The sequence below is a fragment of the Trachemys scripta genome, chromosome 1 (genome assembly GCF_013100865.1).
Source record: "Trachemys scripta elegans isolate TJP31775 chromosome 1, CAS_Tse_1.0, whole genome shotgun sequence".
In the NCBI taxonomy this organism is placed as follows: domain Eukaryota; kingdom Metazoa; phylum Chordata; order Testudines; family Emydidae; genus Trachemys; species Trachemys scripta.
Window position 1 is genome coordinate 142,611,946 of NC_048298.1, and position 20,767 is coordinate 142,632,712.

The 20,767-nt window shown below is 42.1% G+C and overlaps 1 protein-coding gene across 7 annotated transcripts in view; it reads left to right on the top strand.

The window, feature by feature from the left end:
* The window catches only part of SPAG17 (sperm associated antigen 17), a 280,253-nt gene that overhangs the window by 247,199 nt on the left and 12,287 nt on the right, over positions 1-20,767 (top strand). For 4 of the 7 annotated variants that reach the window (XR_004647911.1, XM_034787997.1, XM_034788017.1 and 1 more), the window contains exons 36-44: positions 4,312-4,425; positions 7,787-7,832; positions 9,756-9,858; positions 10,327-10,380; positions 14,004-14,106; positions 14,515-14,632; positions 15,921-16,019; positions 17,217-17,368; positions 19,156-19,325. Coding sequence is in view for 4 of the 7 variants with exons in the window: in XM_034787997.1 (XP_034643888.1) it covers positions 4,312-4,425; positions 7,787-7,832; positions 9,756-9,858; positions 10,327-10,380; positions 14,004-14,106; positions 14,515-14,632; positions 15,921-16,019; positions 17,217-17,368; positions 19,156-19,325 (959 nt within the window). In the remaining 3 variants the exon portion in view is untranslated. The remainder of the gene's footprint in view (positions 1-4,311; positions 4,426-7,786; positions 7,833-9,755; positions 9,859-10,326; positions 10,381-14,003; positions 14,107-14,514; positions 14,633-15,920; positions 16,020-17,216; positions 17,369-19,155; positions 19,326-20,767) is intronic. The other 3 variants (XR_004647912.1, XR_004647913.1, XM_034788006.1) reach the window with 2 other exon arrangements.

Here is a 20,767-nt window from a genome sequence, read left to right on the forward strand (position 1 = left end):
TGAACCCCCCTGCTAAGATAGGCTGTCCATCTCTTCCTCTCTCCTAAAGCTTCCTGCTACTGTCTCAGTGAAACTCTTGAATTTATATGTCCCCCTATCAATACCTGGTTCCTTTGTTCTGCTCCTGCTTTGGATTTTCCACTTCCCCTCCTTTCAGAGGCCTTGGACAGACTAGCTTCTCCTAACCTCAGCCAACCCATTGTCCAAAGGTGTTTGAACCTGAATAGGCAACCATTTAAGGTTTAATGCTTGTTGTCCCTGGCCTGGCACAGACATCAGCAAATGGTGGATTCCAGCTCCATACAGAGGTATTCCATGATTCAACAATTTCATAATAACAACTTCACAACATCAGCCAGAAATTATTAATTATGGATTGACCAGTTCCCCAAATTGTCACACCTCATTACACTATGAACTGAGCTAATATAGAATAGGTGCCCTTAATCTCATCAGATAATCCAAGTTGTCTGAAGTGCAGACCATGGGTCAAAAGTGACCCATAGAGTTCTGAAATGCAACCTATTGGTCATCTTTATGAGTGAGGGGCAGCCCATTTATAGACTGACCTGAAAGATCCACTCTGCGCCTTTAGTTTCTATGGGTCGTGTCACAGTTACCGGGGCTAACTGCACCTCTGACACCTCCTAGGTTCTCCAAGCGCAACCCCTCTCCGTCTCAGGTCTCTAGTCATCACCTTTCAAAGTAGCAGCTGTGTTAGTCTGTATCCGCAAAAAGAACAGGAGTACTTGTGGCACCTTAGAGACTAACAAATTTATTTCAGCATAAGCTTTTGTGGGCTACAGCTCACTTCTTCGGATGCATAGACTGGAACACACAGACAGAAGATATTTATACATACAGAGAACATGAAAAGGTGGAAGTATGCATACCAACTGTAAGGGGCCAATCAATTGAGATGAGCTATCAGCAGCAGAAGAAAAAAAAAACCTTTGAAGTGATAATCGAGATGACCCATAGAAGGTGTGAGGAGAACTTAACATGGGGGAAAAAATTCAGTGTAATGACACAACCATTCCCAGTCTCTGTTTAAACCTAAGTTAATTGTATCTAATTTGCATATTAATTCAAGTTCAGCAGTCTCTCTTTGGAGTCTGTTTTTGAAGTTTTTTTGTTGCAAAATTGTCACCCTCAAGTCTGTCACCGAGTGGTTGGAGAGGTTGAAGTGTTCTCCCACCTGTCTCGCAAGGTGGAATCATGTGATTCTCCCACTCTCAGACTAGGCTCTGGGTTGCAGTCCCCTGTGTATCAATCCTGATTTACCTCAGCAGGTCTAATTTAAATCCATACCTTCTAAGGCAGTGACAGTGGTAAGCAGTGACCAACCAGCTTCCTTAAAACAAAGTATTTTTTATTTAAAACAAAAGCATTTCAGAGAAAACATATTTTTAAACAATAAAACAGACTGTGTGCCTATCTAGCTTGTTTCTAAGACTTACCAATCCCTGGCTCTGGGACTTCCCTACTTCTTTATACTCCTTCCACAGAGGCTTTCACACTCTGTCAACCTGGCTCCCTAGAAACTTCCTACTGACAAATGGCAATGCCCCCTCGTCCCCATGAGAAGTACTTTTTACATTTTAGTGTTCTTCTCAGAATCAAGTTCCCAGGCTGACAAAATAAGTTTGCATCTTCCTTGGAGACAGGATACTTGAAGCTAACAGCTTGGCTCATTGTCTTTCAAGTGCATGCTGGATTGTCATTCTCTAGAACTGTTGTGTTGCTTTCTCGTTTGCTCTTCCCAAAGCCCCTTATTAAGTTAAATCAGTGCAGTCATAGAGGAAATTTTAATAACCCTCCATAGTTATACTGTAACTTTACCTCACTGAGTGGTTCATTTACAGTATTCATAGCATTGTTAAACATCAGTATTCATATATCAATACATAGCAATTCCATGTCCATCACAGGTTGCATCTCCCAGATGAAAATAGGACAGCTTTAGTCTGTTTCATTTTATACAGATTAAATGTGTTTCTTGGGATTATTTTACAATACTAAGCCTAGTGTCATCACTTAACTACTCAGCAAAAAAGCACTAAACATTGAGAAAAAATGTAAGAGAAAAATAAGCTTTATATTTTTGTTTCTGACACAGAGAAAAAGAAACTCAGTCCAAAATGTGTATTTCTTCATTTCCTACTTGGTACATTTTCACGATACTCTGTTTTAGAACAGCAGGCTCTCCCACACTATACAGAACTCTCAAGTGCACCGGATTTGGAAGGGCATTCTGCATTTCTGCTGCATCAGGTGATGCTCCACAGATATGAGAGAGCTGCCTATTAAAATTCCCTTTAACGTAGGGGAAAATCCACTGAAATGAAAGCTAGGCGATCAGGAGATCTAGTCTCTCCTCTGCTGACTGCTCTTTATATTGCCACGCACTTCATTCCACTCATTTGATAAATAAGCTAACTGGGGAGGTAGCAGAGGATTACTGTAGTCAGAGGTGGGAATAGAATGCAGGTATGTAATATGATCCTGCCTGTCACAATTAATGTGCCAAATCTATGTGATTGGCCTTCCTGACTGTAACCACCACTCAAACCGCTAGATCACACTCCCCCCCCACACACACTCCCCAGAGCTAGAAATAGAACCCAGAATTCCTGATCTTCATCATTCTACTGCTCTCTATCAAATAGTTCTGGAACCCTCTGGCAAAATGTGTCACATCTCTCTTAAGTGAGTGGTCTATAAAAAGATGTAAGTTATCTTTCAAGTCTTAGTGTTCTTAGCTGGAGATCTGAAAATCCAAGGTTCAAACCCTGCTGTTGACCCATATCAACCCCCTGTTGACCCTAGGGGGAGGGATAGCTCAGTGGTTTGAGCATTGGCCTGCTAAACCCAGGGTTGTGAGTGCAGTCCTTGAGGGAGCTGCTTAGGGATCTGGGGCAAAATCAGTACTTGGTTCTGCTAGTGAAGGCAGGGGGCTGGACTCAATGACCTTTCAGGGTCCCTTCCAGTTCTATGAGATAGGTATATCTCCATATATTGGGGTTTAAAATTTTGGTTTCTCAGTTTTCTTTTTTAAATAATTAGTTTATTTAATTTACACAGTGAAAACATCCTTAAAATAGATTTTATAATTAAAAAACATTATCATCTGTCAATTATGGTACAATGCATAACAAAACACAGGTGATTCACATTTCAGTCATTTGTCACACATTTTATGTGACTGGTTTACACATTGGTAGGTTTGAAAGTTTGGAGATATGGCAATATGTGCTATGTGTAGAGGAAGTACCCTAATGTAGTCACTTGATTTTTATAGTATATTTGAAAAAAGGTCTTGTTGCAATAGAGATACACTGACTGCTTACATCTCTTACACATTTGAGACATCATTCTAGCAGGACTCAGTTTTACCCATTTGCATTACATACATATACTGATTTACATATTGGTCTTTTAGAAGGGGGCAAATTTTTAAACTTCTTATGCCAAATTCCCAGGTTAGGTCTCTGCATTTAAAAGATTATAAATTAGGTCTGCAAATGGCCCTCAGAATAAGAAGGAACCCCTAGAAAGAAGCAGTGCAATTATGGGCATTCCAGAGACCTTTGTAATGATTATATTAACCAGAAATGTAACTCTGTCCATGGAATACCAGTTTTCTGGCTATTCCAGGAATAAGTGACTTACAATGATCAGTAGAGAAAGATGAAGACAGACAGAACTGATACCACTAATAGCCACTAATTCTTTGCATGACTTCACAGACATAACAGAACTGCATTTGTGGAGTAGAGCAGAGAACATGATCCTAAGTACAATTGCAAAGACAATATTTCTCCTTAGAAAGTTGCCTCTGTAGATCCCCATTGTCAGTCATGAGAAGGTAGATTGAAACTACTTACGTTAGAAGAAAACTTCTTTTGTTATAGAAGAATTTTTAAGCTAGAGACTTACTTGGTCAGAACCTAGCCAAGAGCTAGAGGAGAGGGCACAAGCTTTCTCTTCTCCTTCCCCATTTCTTTGGAATTCAAAGACGTATGGAAGAATGCCTGTTCATGAATCCTTGCATGTAGCTTGCCATCTGGATAGGGATGTGAGCCTAGCCCTACCTATGGTCCCTACTTTTCCATCTAACTGAGCTTGTAAGCTTAAATAGACAAATAGAGCTCCACCATAATTTCTTGACCCTGACAGTGTGAATCCTCAGAGGCAATATATACCTCACTTACTGGTAAGTAAACTCTCCTCCATATGAATGTCCATTATGTTTACTTCTGTAAAACAAAAAGTTGCATCTCCCATATCCTTTATTCACTGCTCCACTAGGAATACATAGATTACATCCTGAAGCAGGAAGATGAGATGCAAGAGATGACCATTAAAGAACCAAGAACAGAGGAAGAGAAGGGTAATGCTGCTGACCTCCTCAAACTGGTTATGGTGAGAGAACTTCATTTTTAATTGTTTTTTTTCAAAACCAATTAATGAAACTCAGGCTCTGTTTACACCAGGAACAATATGGCATTGTCACTTCTGCTAGCAACCATGCCAGGTGCTTGCCGTGCCTCTAAAATACATCATATCCATTCACAAAATAACAAACAAAATCTTAGGATGTAATATAGCAGAACACCAGCTCTACTATAGTTCAGGTTGAGCAGCACTTTCTGTTTAAAAGTTGACTCTTCTAAGCGCTCTTAAAATCCACGTGCTTACTCAGATTGTCTTGAAATTTTCGGTACTTCCAGGGGGTGCTGGTTAGTAGTGCTGGTTAGTACTGTTAGTTTTCTACATCTGATATCATTTGAGCATAGAATTCCTGAGCAAAGCTGGGCAAAAATTTTCAGATGAAAAATGTAGGGTTGGTTGGGCTGAAACTATTTGTGAATTTGACATGAATTCACCAAATACTTTTGGCCGGAACACAAAAATTTGGGGCTAGACTCACAAAACAGCAGCAATGGCTGCTGCTTGTGATGATGGTGCCTGTTATATTTCTGGACCCTGCTCCAATGAATATTTCATTATTTATATTTATAAAGTGGAGTAGTTTCAACAGGAGAGATTGAGAGCGCCACACCCAGAATAGTTTGTAATCTAGAGGAGGTCCAGTCCTGCCCTCTGAGCTGACACTGTCTGTTGTGATAGGATCCAATGACTGACTCCCATATGCTGCGTAGCTCCCTGAGCCTGGGTAGTGACTGGTCACTATCCTTAGTTCTGGGTAACTCCGGTGCACTACCAGATGCGGACTTCTATGCCTGACACCGGTCTTAAACAATGGGACCCTGCAGCTTGGACCCTGGAACCAGTGGCTCAGCCTTCCCAAGCCCCTCCCTGGCCCACCCCTGACCCCCATTGGTTAGATACATTTCCTCCAGAGACTATCTGGCTGTGGGAGCTCTGGTTTGTAGTTAACCTTTTCGGGAACAGTGAGGCAGTAATGCAAGGAAACGCAGGCTTAGGAAAGGAATTTCTTATACACACACTTTGTTCTTAAAAAGCACAAGAGAGTGAGAGATCTGTGGAAAACAACAAACTACTGAACACAATCCCTCTGTGTCCTCACCACCTCTTGTGAATACTGGGTTTTGTCCGAGTCCTTGAGGGGAGGCAAAGTCCCCTCTACTCTCTCCTTCAGGGTCTTCTGTTTCTGGCAATGGAATTGTTTCCTTAGCTTAGAAAAAGCAGCTGCCTTTCAAAGCAGTCGCTGTAACCTCTGGGTGAGGTGGTCAAGCAGAGAAACTACAGTTCTCCCAGCTGTGTATTTAGACTGGGGGATTCCAGCCCCCTTCTCCCAGACACACAGGTTTCTATGAAGAGTGTTCTTTCAAAGTCAGTGGGTCTGCTACCCCTGGGATAAAGCCTTTCAATTTTCATAGCCATTTCATTGCTCTGTCGTAGCTTCCAAAACATAATCTCTGCTTTAGTGCCAGGTTCCTGCTAAAGAAATACTCATATGAAAGATTACATTAAAGAAAAGAGGTAGAAATTACAACAGGCAATCACAAAACCAAAATGAAATTCCTAAGTTGACACAGACATATCCCCAAACTGCCACAGAACATAAGTACAACTAAGTAAAACACCTCACACGGCCAAATACATCTCAACTCTCAAACATAGCATATTGTGGTGTTCCAGACACTTGTCTTCCCCCATTGCCCTGGAGGTGCTTACATCATATGCAGGCACTGTGGGTACAACTGGTGCAGTTTTTCCAGTGGGGAACATAGGGAATTGACTGAGGCAGAGGAACTATTCAAGAGCGACCTGCTCCTCCAGATTCTGCTCAGAGCATGCTTATCTCAGAATCCTAGGGGAAAGACAGGGACGTCCTTTACTGTGGGGCAAAGGAGCTAGTTGCCTCCCCCAACCTTGCTTTGCTCTTCCCCCCAAGATTTTGCAAGATATAATATAATCATATATCATGTTCTGTATGCTGACACAACTGTGCCACTCCTCCACAATTTTTCTAAAATGATGCCTGTGGGGAAAGGCACAAGAGATGGAAAGGAACTATTAGTTCAGATCAAATATAGGGCTCAAGGCTTCACATTTTTGCAGCAGCCAATGGGATTTCACTAAATAGAACATCAGCATAAGTGTTGGCCTGCATCACATGAAAGAATACAACTTAGAAATATTCAGTGTAACGAAGAAGTGACATACCTCCATCTAGATGTGGTAATGATCATCATACTACATCCCAGGACGCCAGGACTAGAGATCGGCAAGGAGAGGAGATGCATCTGAAGAAGTGCATTTTTTTTACCCACAAAAGCTTATGCCCAAATAAATCTGTTAGTCTTTAAGGTGCCACCGGACTCCTTGTTGTTTTTTAAGGAGAGGGAGAGAGGTGCTTTGGCCACTTAAAGGAGCATAAAGGCAGCGCACTGCAATATGCATGTGCATGAATACTCAAGCAGAACTGGCCCTCGTATTAGAAACAGATTGAAATAAACAATTGGGACTTTCAGTAGAATCCAACATAAGTGGAAAGTCTCAGGCAAAAAAATCCTTATCTGATCCCAGCCTTAACATACCAGTTTGGAGTAATGGGTTGGTAGGGAGTGGGACTTGTGATGTAATTTAATGCATAAACGGCAGAATATGATTAGAGTCCTATTATACTTTTCTAATTTTTTTAATAATCTACTTTGGAGAACTGTGCTGGAAAATGTGAGGGAGATTCCATGGGAGGTCCCACAGTACACTGCAAATGAAGGGAGTGCCACAGACTGGTTTTCAGTATGGATATGCTGTGCCATTGCAAGGTCAAATGGTGCAACCAACACATATATGCACCTCTGTCTCTGCAAAGCCACCCTTACCTAGCAGAAACAGACCATAAGGCAAATGCAGTCCTATCACTTTTAATTCTCTGTACACTGCAAACTCATTAACAAATTCTGAAACAAAGTATTCTGAGGAATTAACTCATCACACATGAGAATCAGATTAAATTCACTCTCCATTAGTGACTCTCAGGTTTGTATACATTTCATCGGCTACTCTCTTGCGCACATTGCCAAGGGTCCTAGAGGTCCCATCTCATTTTCATGTGGCTGTGTCTACTGCATACGCACCCCCCCACGCCCCATTCCTTGACTCCCATTGCTCTGTACTTTAGAGATATTTTGTTTCCTAGCTCACATTTCCAGGCATGCTGAGGGGACCCCATTTGTAGCCTCAGATTGACAGAACGCTTGTTTGGGGATAAAAACTCTCTCAAAGGGTAGGTACTGTTGTGCAAGGTCTTGTTTGTTACATATCCATAATTATTCTGTCTTCATTGCAGTCTTTCCCTAACTTGGAGAAATCATCTGAAGATCTCAACACTAGAGGTATGAACAAATAAAGCTCTGTATTTTAAATGCTCCCATGATTTTTAAACATTGGTGAAGTGATCCTTTTAAATGCTATGCACATTAGTCTGTTTCCTCTGGTTTTTGATCCCTTTTTTACTTCTAAAAAGAATGAGGAGTACTTGTGGCACCTTAGAGACTAACACCTTTATTTGAGCATAAGCTTTCATGGGCTAAAACCCACTTCATGGGATGCATGCAGTGGAAGATACAGTAGGAAAATATATATACACAGAGAACATGAAAAATGGGTGTTGCCATACCAACTGTAAGGCGGGTAATTAATTAAGGTGAGCTATTAGGTGAGCTATTATCAGCAGAAGAAAAACTCATTTAGTGATAATCAGGATGGCCCATTTCCAACCGTTGACAAGAAGGTGTGAGTAACAGTGGGGGCGGGGGGAAATTAGCCATGGGAAAACAGTTTTACTTTGTGTAATGACCCATCCACTCCCAGTCTTTATTCAAGCCTAATTAAACTAAACTAGACACCATTAAATTAAATCTGCAAGCAGGTCAGGAATTTCGAGGGATGGATTATTGTGCATGTTCCATTATGCCTAATAGATGTGGGAGACCCATATTTGAATTCCCAACCTGCCTGATTTGAAGTGGGGACTTGAACTTAAGTCTCCTACATCCCAGGTAGGAGTGGTGCCCTACCTCTGTCTCTTCCCCCCAGAAGAAAGCTGAGCTGATTTAGGCACCTAATGCCAGGAGATGGTTCACAGCTGACAATCTCAGGCAGAGCCAGGTGCTTCTCTCCAGCCTTTGAGTCAAGAACACTAAGGCCTAGATCAGTGCGGGTTAAGCACCTTTGTGAATCTGGGCCTTAAACGTTGCCCCTTTCCCCTGCATTTCACTCCTAGCTGGATTAAGTGGCTCCCAGCTCAGTTTGCTGGCTTCTGAGAATCTCTTTTGTAGGTGTCTAACTCTCCCCATAAAATGAATGGGGTGCCTGAGTGCCTAACTTTGGGCTGTGAATTCCACTGGCCATTAGGTCACCTACCAGTGTTGCAAGGCCTAGTCCCTTTGGAAAACTAGCCCTTGGAGACTTCTGAAAACAAACCAGTCAATGGCTTTTTTAAAACTTTTCTCTCCAAAACAGATGGTCAAATCCTCCTGAATTTTACAATAAAAAATTTCCTTTGGACCCAAAGTTCAAAAGTATAACTTAAACTAAATAGTACATTTATAGAATTTACAGGAAAGAAAAACACAGTCTTAGCTGTGGAATGATTGGCTTTTCTCCATAATACATATTGAAACAATAGTTACTTCCATAAGAATTTTGATTATGGCAGTTTTACAGCAGCCATTAAATATAGTGAAACTAAAGAAGATCCCTTGGGAGCTGAAGTATTGCTAACCAGTCAGACACTAGCTGAACATCAGCAACTTTTCCTGCTCACAGATATTTGCTTATATGTTCCTTAAAGAAACAAATCATTTAAAGTGATACACAGGAGGAATACATGTTTATTCTGTATCAGTGATCTCTACCTCCGGAAAGATGAATTTCCTAACTGTTGATATTCTACATTTGAACCTGTGATGAAGAAATCCATCAGCTCTTCTTACATCATAACCAGTGATAAAGTTCTATATTCAGGCCTGGCTGACAGTTTTCCAATGATGCATGAGGCAGAAAAGAATCCAGCTCAATCTCCTATGCTATGCAGATGAAACTGTTTGTATGAGTAACAGTAAGGAGATCTGACTCACAGGAATCAAATAAGTTAAGAGGAACCATTTTTAAACAGCAACTTTTAATTGGATGACATAATGATGCATTAAAGAAATATTTGCTGCTGCTTTGAACTATTCGTAATTAATGAACACTTTGCAGTGTTTAATACTGAATTTACATCAGTAGTGAAATAACCTCCCCTTATCTTGCAGCTCAGATAGTTGAGTTATATGAGCAGGCTGTGGATTCTCAGCTCCAAAGTCCACCAAGGAAGACAGTATCAAAGCAAACTGAAGACTACTGGCAGAGTTTCAGGTAGAACAATCCAATAAGACCTGCTGTTGTCATAAATCATACAAAGGATAGTGAGAAGCAGAAATGAGAGACAGTATGCTCTAGTGGTTAGCGCATGGGAGGGGAAAGGAAGAGTTCAAGCACTGTCTGACTCTCCCTATGAACATTTTGTCTCTGCCTCAGTTTCCCCTTCTGTAAAATGGGGCTAATAACTCTTACCTATCTCACAAGGGTGCTATGAAGATTGAGTTTTTTAGATGCACAGTGCTATAAAAGAGCAAAATGTAATTACTAACATGGTTGACCAATGCGTGTTGCAAACTATGCTTGTAATCAGTCCAGGTCAGAAGTCATCAGACACATTAACATAGCATGGTTTAATAAGAGAAATACTTCCTTTCATGAGTTATTTTGTGAACCATTCATGCTTATAAAATACTGTGCTATTTATCTAATTTTCATTATTTTTCTCCTTTCCCCCTCATGCAGCAAGGACAGATTAACGCAGGTATCTCACTGGCAGACAAAATTAGAGCAGTCCAGGTAATGGTGTTATTAGGACTGAAAGTTAGGGCCTGATCCAAGACCACTGAAGTCAATGGAAAGACTCCTACTGCTTTCATTGGGTTTTGGATCGGGCCCTTAATGTGATACAGTAGCAAAACAATGCTGTTGGAGCATTAGCTCTAATAGAAATGCTGAATGAATAGTTTGACTGCACTTCTGATACTTTTGCAAATGACAGATCAAAGCATAGGAATGGAGGGGGCAGTGTCTATTACAGACAATTTAGAACAGGGGCTAGGAGTCAGAAAACCTAGTTTCTATTCCTGGCTCCAACAGCAGTTAGGAAAGTAATTTAGGTCAGTGTTTTCAAATTCTGGTTCTTAAATCCCCATGATAGACACTTAACAGAGGTGGCCTGATTTCAGAGGTGATGAGCATCTGCTCAGTTCCCATGAAAATCAGGTCCCTTTGGTGCCTAATTTGAACATTTTGACCCTAAATCTCCCTATCCTCCATTTTTCTATTTGGAAAATATTTATCTCCCTCACACAGGGGTTGTAAGAAATCTTTAATTAATGTTGATAAGCACATTAAGATCTTCAGATTAAAAGTGCTATGGAAGGAGAAAGTATAATAGGCTAAGCAGCAGTGAGAACTATAATTCAGCTGAAACTCAGCTTTAATTCTAACCCCCTTATTTCACTTCCACTTAAATTTCTAAAACAAAAATCCAGCAATTGCAAGATTCTAGAAAGTAAGATTTTTATGAATCTGACAGAGTGCTGTATTTGATGGTGTTGTATAAAATGACTGTCNTTCGTGGACTACAGCCCACTTCTTCGGATGCATCCAAAGAAGTGGGCTGTAGTCCACGAAAGCTTATGCTCTAATAAGTTTGTTAGTCTCTAAGGTGCCACAAGTACTCCTGTTCTTTTTAGTGGTATAAAGCTGGTTTCAATGACTGGAAATCATGCCCAAAATGTATGAGAGCTGTGTTGGCTTAACAATGATTAAGACAGCATTCTGCTAAACCTTCTCATCTTCATGGGTTCGAATAGCTCTATCTGGATGTCTGCAGAGCCATCAGTTTTGTCTTGTGTAGGACAAAGCCCTTCAGGCAGTCAAATGTCATTTTCATCTTCTATTCTGGCAAGAGCAAGGTCTCAAAGCATCTAAAATGACCATCTTCAGATGATTGTATACAGTGTTTTATCCATTTTGTTAGTCCCAGAACATTAGAGAGACAAGGTGGGTGAGGTAATAGCTTTTATTGGACCAATTTCTATTGGTGAAAGAAACTAGCTTTCAGGTTTATATAAAGCTTTTCTTCAGGTGTGGGAAATGTATTCTGAGGGTATGTCTACACTGCAATTAAAAACCTGTGTCTGGCCCATGCCAGCTGACTTGGGCTAAGGGGCTGTTTAATTGTGGTGTAAACAATCAGGCTCGGACTGGAGCCTGGGCTCTAGGACCCTGTGAGGGGGGAGGGTCCCAGAGCTTGGGCTGCAGCCTGAGCCTGAACATCTACACCACTATTAAACAACCCCTTAGCCCAAGTCAGCTGGCATGAGCCAGACACAGGTGTCTAATTGCAGTGTAGACATTAGCTGTGACACTCAGCATAATACAAAGTGGAACAGATTGTTTAGCATGTGTAGTGTGGCAAAGTTCCTCCTCTACCTTGGTGGGTCCTGCACTTATTGGCAGATTTGTTCCCCTCAGTGATCTTCCCCTCTGGTGGAACCCACAGTCTGGGTCAACTCTTCCTGTGTCTGATCAGGAGTTGGGAGGAACCCAGGCCCACCCTCTACTCCAGGTTCCAGTCCAGGGCCCTGTGGATTGCAGCTGTTTATAGTGCCTCATGTAACAGCTGCATGACAGCTACAACTCCCTGGGCTACTTCCCCATGGCCTCCTCCAAACACCTTCTTTATCCTCACCACAGGACCTTCCTCCTGGTGTCTGATAATCCTTGTGCTCCTCAGTCCTCCAGCAGCACACCCACACCCTCTCAGCTCCTTACACCTCTTGCTCCCAGCTCCTCACACACTCACTGAGTGATTGGGAGGCTTTTAACTAGTTCCATCCAGCCCTTGATTGGCTTCAGGTGTCCCAATCAATGTAGCTATCTCCACTGCCTTCTAGAAGGATCTTAATTGGCCCCAGGTGTCTTGATTAACCTGGAGCAACTGCCATTTGGTTACCATGGTACCAGGGATTTGTTTAGCCTGGGGCTAACATACCTGTTCCTCACTACTTTACTGTAGCCATCTGGCCTTGCCCCATCACAGTAGTTAACATATATTTCAAGGGACCATTCAAGGTGAAGTGACCTGTTAACACCTCTCCAGTCATAGCAGAGAAAGGAAAAAAGCTTGGGGGCAGGGAGACAAGGGAGGTTGGGTGGGTTATAGATTGTTGTAATAAGCCATAAATCCAATGTCTCTATTCAATCCATGATTTAGTATCTAGCAAAGTTACAAATTTAAGCTCCTGGGCTTGTCTTTTGGAGGTGTTGAGCAGGTTTCCTTTGAGGATGAGAACTGAGAGGTCAGATACAGAGTGATCACTTTGTGAAAAGTGTTCACCCACAAGCGATAGGGTTTTTTTTGTCTTTGATCATTTTCCTGTGTGAATTCATTCGAGAGTGTAGTGACTGTCTGATTTCAGTTATTATTGGGGCATTTAGTGTACTGGATGAGGTCCTATAAAGAATATTACCTAACCCACCTTATCATCTTCAGATGAGTCAGATCTATTGATTTGAAAGCTGGAAAGACACCTTCAAGTCTCAGCACATGTTCACCAAGGACTGCATCTAAATCTAGGGCAGGAAGAATTAGAGCATGTTTTGAAGAGATCTACAGAGCAGCCACCTGGCAATCTCTACATATTTTGATCAGATACTTCAAGTAGATCTGCCTCTGATGAAGATGCTGTCTTTGGATGTCAGGTCTTTTAATCTCTCATTCTTCCTTGGTCCATCTTCTCCTTTCATTCTGTTCTTCCCCATCTCTTTTTCTCGTTGGATTACTTGCTTTCTCTGATCAATCAGTCTCCAGACTTGAGAATTCCCTTGGTGTATGTGAATACAGAGTTTGCATTTACTGCACATACGCTTTTTCAAAGTAGAGAAATTGTCTAAACTGGAACTTGTTCCACCCTTGTATGTGTGTAGTTTTCTACAGTTTAAAGCTTTGGGAGTATCTCAACTGGGGCTGCGATGCAGCTCCAGGATTCATCTAAGGAGAGCTGAAAGTCTGAGCTGCTTCTGGTGCTTTCTGGATGTGGTTAACTCATCAATCTCCGGTCTAGAGGATTCCTCTGGTTTGCATAAATATATTTACAGTAAATTCATATTATTGTCTGCTGATTTCTGTGAGAACAGGATTGGGCTGTTAGAGTATATGTAATGAGGAGATGGTGGGTATACATGAAGGCAACAGATCAGCAACCATTCATACAAACTTCAAATTGCTATCTGAATCCCAGATCTGTAGCATGGGGCTCTGTAGCTGATCCCTCTGTTTCTTGGCAATTTGATAACTTTAAGAAAAAAGTCAGTGGATTATAAGAATGACATTAGTAGATTTGGTTAGCAAAAAAAATGTCAGGGGCAACACTTGTAATATCTTCTTCTTTCTTTTCCTTACTATGTAGGCAGGAACTTGATGAAGGAAGGAAGTGCCTAATAGGAATAAGAAACAGAATAATTCCACCCTATTTTGAATCTGAACTCGGCAAGGAATTTCTCCTGAAAAAGGTAATGGAGCTCAGAGACGCTGAATGAGATGGTATTAGTGCAAAGAATCTCTGTCTCAGTCATCAAAGCATCTTAGATTGTTTTTTATCATCTTAGTTATCATCTTGTAGAAGGCACTTTTGAATGACTGGACACAGTTAGCATTAATGGATGTTATGTACATGTGTCAAGTGCAGACCATACCTTTATAATCTTGCTTGATAAGTAGGCTGAAGTGCTTTTTTATAACGTATATAGAAGGAAGTGTATTCTAGAATACAGCTATATTTATTTTATACTGTCAGTTCAATTGTTACCGGTTTAGTTCTGCTTATTTCTTTATGCCCTCTTTCATAGTAGATATCTATATCTATATATATAAAATATGGTTAGGAGACATGAGCACTTCTTGTCATTTTTATTTAAAAGTTCCCTGATGTGGATTCACTTTCTAAAGAACTTCCTCCGTTTCCAAAGAAAGAGAGAGAGGAGCCGTCTTTGGAGACAGTCAAAGAGTTTTTTAGGAGTACGTCTGAGCTCAGTGCAGGTAACTTTTCAATATGGAGCAAAATTCTCCATTGGCTTGTTGAGTTGCTCATACTCCTATTGCACTTAAATCCACGAGGGCCTTGGGGCTGTTACAGTTTCTGCAAAGGACTGAAAAAAAGTCTCCATTAGTTTCTGATACCAACTAGCTGAATGAGTTGAACAATGAGTATGGAATAATTGATACCAGTGTGAATGCTACAAATAATACTTGAAAGGATTTTCAGTTCTGAACCTTATCATTCAACACCACATCTCCCAGATCTGCTTGACACTTGAACTGCTTGGGAACATTATAAGACTGCTTTGTGAGATGCATTTAAGGGTCTTTGCAGACATAAAAGAACTGGAAAAACTTTGGGGTCTGGGTGCAAAAATGAAAAGCTAGGGGTTATCAGATGGCATTAGAGGCTGGGAGGAGGTGGTACAGCAACCGGGCAAACTTAACTGGGGGCAAGAGTGAGCAGGAGTGGATAAGAAGGCAATAAGGGGGCGAAGGCTGGGGAAACGGTGGGTGAGTGTTGAGAAGGAGCTGGAAGACAGGGAGGATCTTGAAGTGAAGTGGGAGGAAGGGGTAAGGTGGAGTGGCAGTTTGGAGACCAGGGGTGGAAGAAGGGGTATGTAGCATAGGAATTTGAGTGACGTTGGGTGGAGACAACTTGGAGGACACACACAGGGAGCACTGAGCAGTGTGGGAGCAGCAGAGAACAAAGGAGGGGTGGGCAGTGAACAAAGCATTTTAAGCAGCTTGGATTTGAGAGGTTTACACCGCTGACAGGAGTACTTTGATCCTTTGTTTAGAGAGCAGCCCTGGCAAGCATTGAACTGGCCCATTAGGATGAAAGGCATTGTGCTGTACTGTTCATCACACACCAAAGAACACATCGTCAGAACAGTCTTCCATGGGTCCCTATCAGAGCCCTGATCATTCTCATATTTCCCCATTTTGCACTCCCTCAAGCCTCCTATATTGCAGCTATCTGGAGAACTGGACTGGATTGCTTGGCAGAGCTTCTCAGCTCACTGCTGAATCAGCCATTCTGCTGCAAAGCTCTCCTGGCTATGACTCACCACACTCCCTGTGCAGCATTTCTGCTCCCTGCTGCCCCATGGAGCAAGTTGCTGGTGGCTGCATTCACATGGCAACACACAGCACTCATTAGTAGGCCTGGCAGTGCTTCAGAGAGTATATGGCCTCCCTAATCGAGATGCTTAATACCCTCTGTATAGAAATGTAGTGTGTTGATATAACTGGCATTTTGTCAATATACTCATCTGTTTTTCTGCAGAACCTACAGGTCTGTTTGTCCCAACCAGTGATTCCCCACACTCACTGAATCCTCGGACACACTGTCCTTCAGCACAGACTGAAGTTTCCAACAGAGCAGGTAAAGGAGCATTCCAGTTTGGCATCTAGGTACAGGTATAGGTTGAAGACTGGTGGAGAGAGGAATAGGAGCCAAATGTAAGTCTGCTGTGGTAGTAATACATTAACACTTCAGGGAAAATAATGGGAGGGATTCTCTCCTCTGCTATGGTCCTTGAAAATTCCTGCAGCAACATAAAAGAGCCATTAGGGCTGTGGATTTGATCACAGAAGACTTCCCCCGGCACATGCTTTGCACAAGGTAACTTACACTGCCCTACAAGGCCCCCAACCCAAGACCTGGCATAGGGGACTTGCTAGGGGCAAGGGCAAGAGCAGGAATGGTGTGTTGAAGGCAAAAGGGGTGAGACCTCCGTGCATAGCACTGCTAGGATTCCGGACAAAGCTGCTGAAATAACTTAGACAATGCTGGAGAACTGCCTATGTTGTTCTGGGGGCTACACTGACTCTCACCACAGACCAGAATCAGCAGGGTTCAAAGGGGAGCTAAATCCACCTTGATCCCATATCCCTGGACTGCAAGTTTTGTTCTGTGCCTCTGAAACCTTGTCTACAACTTAAAAGTTTTGCTGATATAGCTATAGTGCTGTGTATAAATGAATAGTCATTGGGCCAGAGAGAGAGAGTGTGAGAATGACTCTGTAGACCAATGCTTAGGACCCTCCGCTCTGATATCAGAGATCCAAGTACAAGTTCAACTGCCCTAAGCCCGGAAGCCAGTGCTGAACCTCCCAAGCTTTCCCTGTTGCTTATGCAGATTCCCCCAGAGTTAAAGGCCACATGACATGTAAAGCAAGGAACAGAGGCTTTGCACCAGATATTCTCAACCATAGTAATTTACTCTTAAAGCTTGCCAGAGTCAAAATGCAAACACAAGTTGTTGTGCTGGCAAGACTGTTATCTATTCTTTTTCTCCTCAATATTTTTAAAAAGAAAAGTCAGTAGGACCAAGAGACAGAAATCCCTTTTCTCTCCAGTGGCCCCAGGATATTTGTTTCCTGTTAGTAGATTTTAAAAATGGCCTTTCCACTCTTACATTGCTCTATTAAATAAAAATACTGAGCCTGATCCTACAGACATTATGCAGACCAAACTCCTATGGAAGTTAGTAGGAGTTCTGTTTGCACAAGAACTGCAGAATTGGGCTCCCTTTGTGCAAAATTCAATGTCACTCTTTGAAATCTTGGCTTCTGAATAGAAGTGGGAACAGCTGTGTGCACATCCGGGATACCCTTCCAGTCTCACGCCCAGAGCTTGCTGGTGGATGCTGCGGAGCAGCCAAGAAAAGAGAAGGTGAAATTACCATTATCAATCCAGGGGTGCAAGCCAGAATCTGTACCCAATGAAAAGGTAAAATAAAATTTTCTTGGCTAATGTTAATTTCCTTTTGCACACCTCTTTTGCACACCGTTGTTAAGTCACTCTGCAACAACACTGGTCACTTTTTGGAATTTCTCTTTACTGAAGCAATAGCACTTGCAATTTATCTGGGGCTGACTGTCCCAGAAATAACTTCTCCCTGAATTATTAGGCCACAAACTTGGGTGCCTAAAGTTAAGCGCCTAGGTCCATATTTAGGCACGTAAATAAAAGTACCCTGATTTTTAGGAGTGCTGAGTGCCCTCAATTCCCACTGGCTTGAATGGCTCAATACCTCTGAAAATAGGGCCATTTTTATCTAAATTCCTAAATATGAATATAGGTGGCCTACTTTACTTTAGGATCCCAGATGTGAAAATGTTGGCCTTAGTCTTTAACAGTCTTAGCTGCTCAATCATTTGCATTTAGCCATTTGCTTTTCCTTTCTTTTTCTCCCCCTTAAAAGTACAGTAACTCCTCACTTAAAGTGGTCCCGGTTAATGTTGTTTCGTTGTTACTTTGCTGACCTATTAGGGAACAAACTTGTTTAAAGTTGCAGTTGTTTGGCAGCTGCCTGCTTTGTCCACTGTTTGCAGGATTCTCTGGAAGAGCAGCCCCTCCTGTGGGGATTAGAACCGGGGTGGGGGGACAGCAGCCCCCCTCCCCATCAGCTCCCCTAAATTCCCTGTAAAGTATGTGGGTCCCTCCCCCCACTGCCGTGCTGCTCCTGCCCTGCCCTCTGCCTTGGAGCTGCTCCCGGGAGCTTCCTGCTTGCTGGGGGAGAAGGGTGCTGATATCAGGATGTCCCCCTGCTCCTGCACCCTGCCCTATACCCCCTCTCCACAAAGCGGAGGAGAGGGACAGAAAGGAGGGAGCTTGCTGGAAGCTGTTGCTTCCTGGCTGAACTAGCTTATCTGCTTAAAAGGATAACGTACTTGAAGTGGGGTCAGCGTACTTAAAGGGCAATGCACGTCTCTCTCTCTCACTCATGCACGCACCCCCCAGCACTTTGGAAAGTCAGCACCTGTGCAGCCATGCATGTGCTGTCAGGAGGAGGGAGTGGTGCACTCCAGCTGGATAGCTCATCATCATGTTCAGTTTTTGCAGGGAAGTGTTTGCCCTGCATCTATTGTGTTTCCTCCCTCCTGCCTCAGTCCATGCTGCCTTGTGCCTTGTAGAATGTGAGGCTACATTTACAACAGCATATTAACCCTTGAGGACTCAGCTGAGTGCCAGTCATCATTTAGCAGCAAGGCATTCCCTGGGAAATATCCCACCATCTGACTCCTCCACCTCAACCAAGCTTCACAATCATTCATTGCTGTTTACAATATTAAATTGTTTGTTTAAAATTGTTTAAAACTTATACTGTATATGTATATAATTCTTCTGTCTGGCAAAAAAAATTTCCCTGGAACCTAACCGCCCCATTTACATTAATTCTTATGGGGAAATTGGATTCGCTTAACATCATTTTGCATAAAATCGCATTTTTCAGGAACATAACTATAACGTTAAGTGAGGAGTTACTGTATGAGAAACTGTCTTGTGTCAGTATTTGGACAATAACAGATAAGCCATTAACAGAAGTTGGCATCATTAAACTTGGCAGTCAGCAGTGTTAGAGGAGGGGAGCTATAGTTTCTGTCCTTTTAGTAATAAGCAACTTCCTGTTATCTTGGGATAAGTTCTTTCTTACCACTTACAGTCTTCTATGTGGTTTAGTTTTTAATTCCCTTCCCTATTGCCCATGTAATGTATTGATCTTGTTTGCAAAGGTAGAAGATCTGGTTGGGGGAAAAGTCAACACATCTTCTGTTGCAACAGCAACTCAGCATCTTTGTGGATTCCATCTCATCCCACCTAAAGTGATATTTGGGGTGCTGAAGGAGGGTTATACTTATGCCGTCACAGTCACTCTGAAAAATGTTGGAGTGGACTTCATAAGGTGAGATCAAACTGTCTTTAAACCTGTTTTAAAACCATCACCTAACTCCATCTGCAGGCCAAATGTGCACCTCCTCTCAGCTGTAAACTCTTTGATAGTGTCACTAGGCTAATCAGACTCCAGATGGCATTTGTATTTGGAATCCTCCTGTAACGATGCCGGTTCTGGCGGGACCCAACTGAGAGTGCCAATTCAGGATAAATTGCTAAAACAGGGCAGTCACAGCCCAAGGCTGGGGTTTTTCCACCTCTAAGGCAAACCAAACCAGCCAGACAAAGAGGACTTTGGTCTCACCCCACTGGCTAACCACAAGTCATGCAAGCAATTTCCTTAGACACTCCAGTTTCCCAGTATCACCACCAGTGCCACTCATTATGGGGACGAATGGTTATGAAAACCAAACCCCAATAAAAGAAAAAAAAGGTTCTCTCGATTCCAAAGAATCAAGCCCCAGACCCAGGTTAATATACAAATCAGATCTTACCCACAAATCACGCTGTTGCCAATCCTTTAGAATCTAAAATTTAAAGGTTTATTCATAAAAGGAAAAAGATAGAGATGAGAGTTAGAATTGGTTAAATGGAATCAATTACATACAGTAATGGCAAAGTTCTTGGTTCAGGCTTGTAGCATAGAAGTAGATAGAAACTGCAGGTTCAAATCAAGTCTCAAATCCACAGCTGGGATGGGTCATTCAGTCCTTTGTTCAGAGCTTCAGTTTGTAGCAAAGTTTCTCCAGAGGTATGAACCAGGATTGAAGACAAGATGGAGATGAGGCATCAGCCTTTTATAGTCTTTTCCAGGTGTAAGGACACCTCTTTGTTCTTACTGTGGAAAATTAGAGCAAAATGGAATCTGGAGTCACATGAGCAAGTTCCTGCACACTTTGCTGAGTTACAAGGCGTATCTGCCTTCTCTCAATGGGTCCATTGTATAGCTGATGGTCCTTAATGGGCCATCAAGCAGGCTAGGCAGAGCTAACACCAACTTGTCTGGGTTGTCTCCCAGAAGCATAGCATAAGTTTGAAATACAGACAGTATAGAGCCAATATTCATAACTTCAACTACAAAATTGATACACACATATAGACAGCATAATCCTAACCAGCAAACAATAACCTTGTCTTAGACACCTCATTTGACCCCCTTTATACAAGATTTGGTGCCATTACAGGACCTTGGTTGCACCAATGATCTATATGGTCCCAGATTATATCAATAACGTCACACCTCCATATTGGAATGATATTCTAAAACATCTGGCTACAGAAAACACAATCATAGAAATAATAGGATTAAAATGTAACTAATTCTAGGCAAGAGAGTGAGGGCAGTAGCACAGAGTACGTAGAGGAATGACAGCAGATTCCTAACACATAAGTAGATTTAGCACTTCAGAGCAACTAGCACCAGGCTTTAGACAGGTGGTAGACAATATTTCC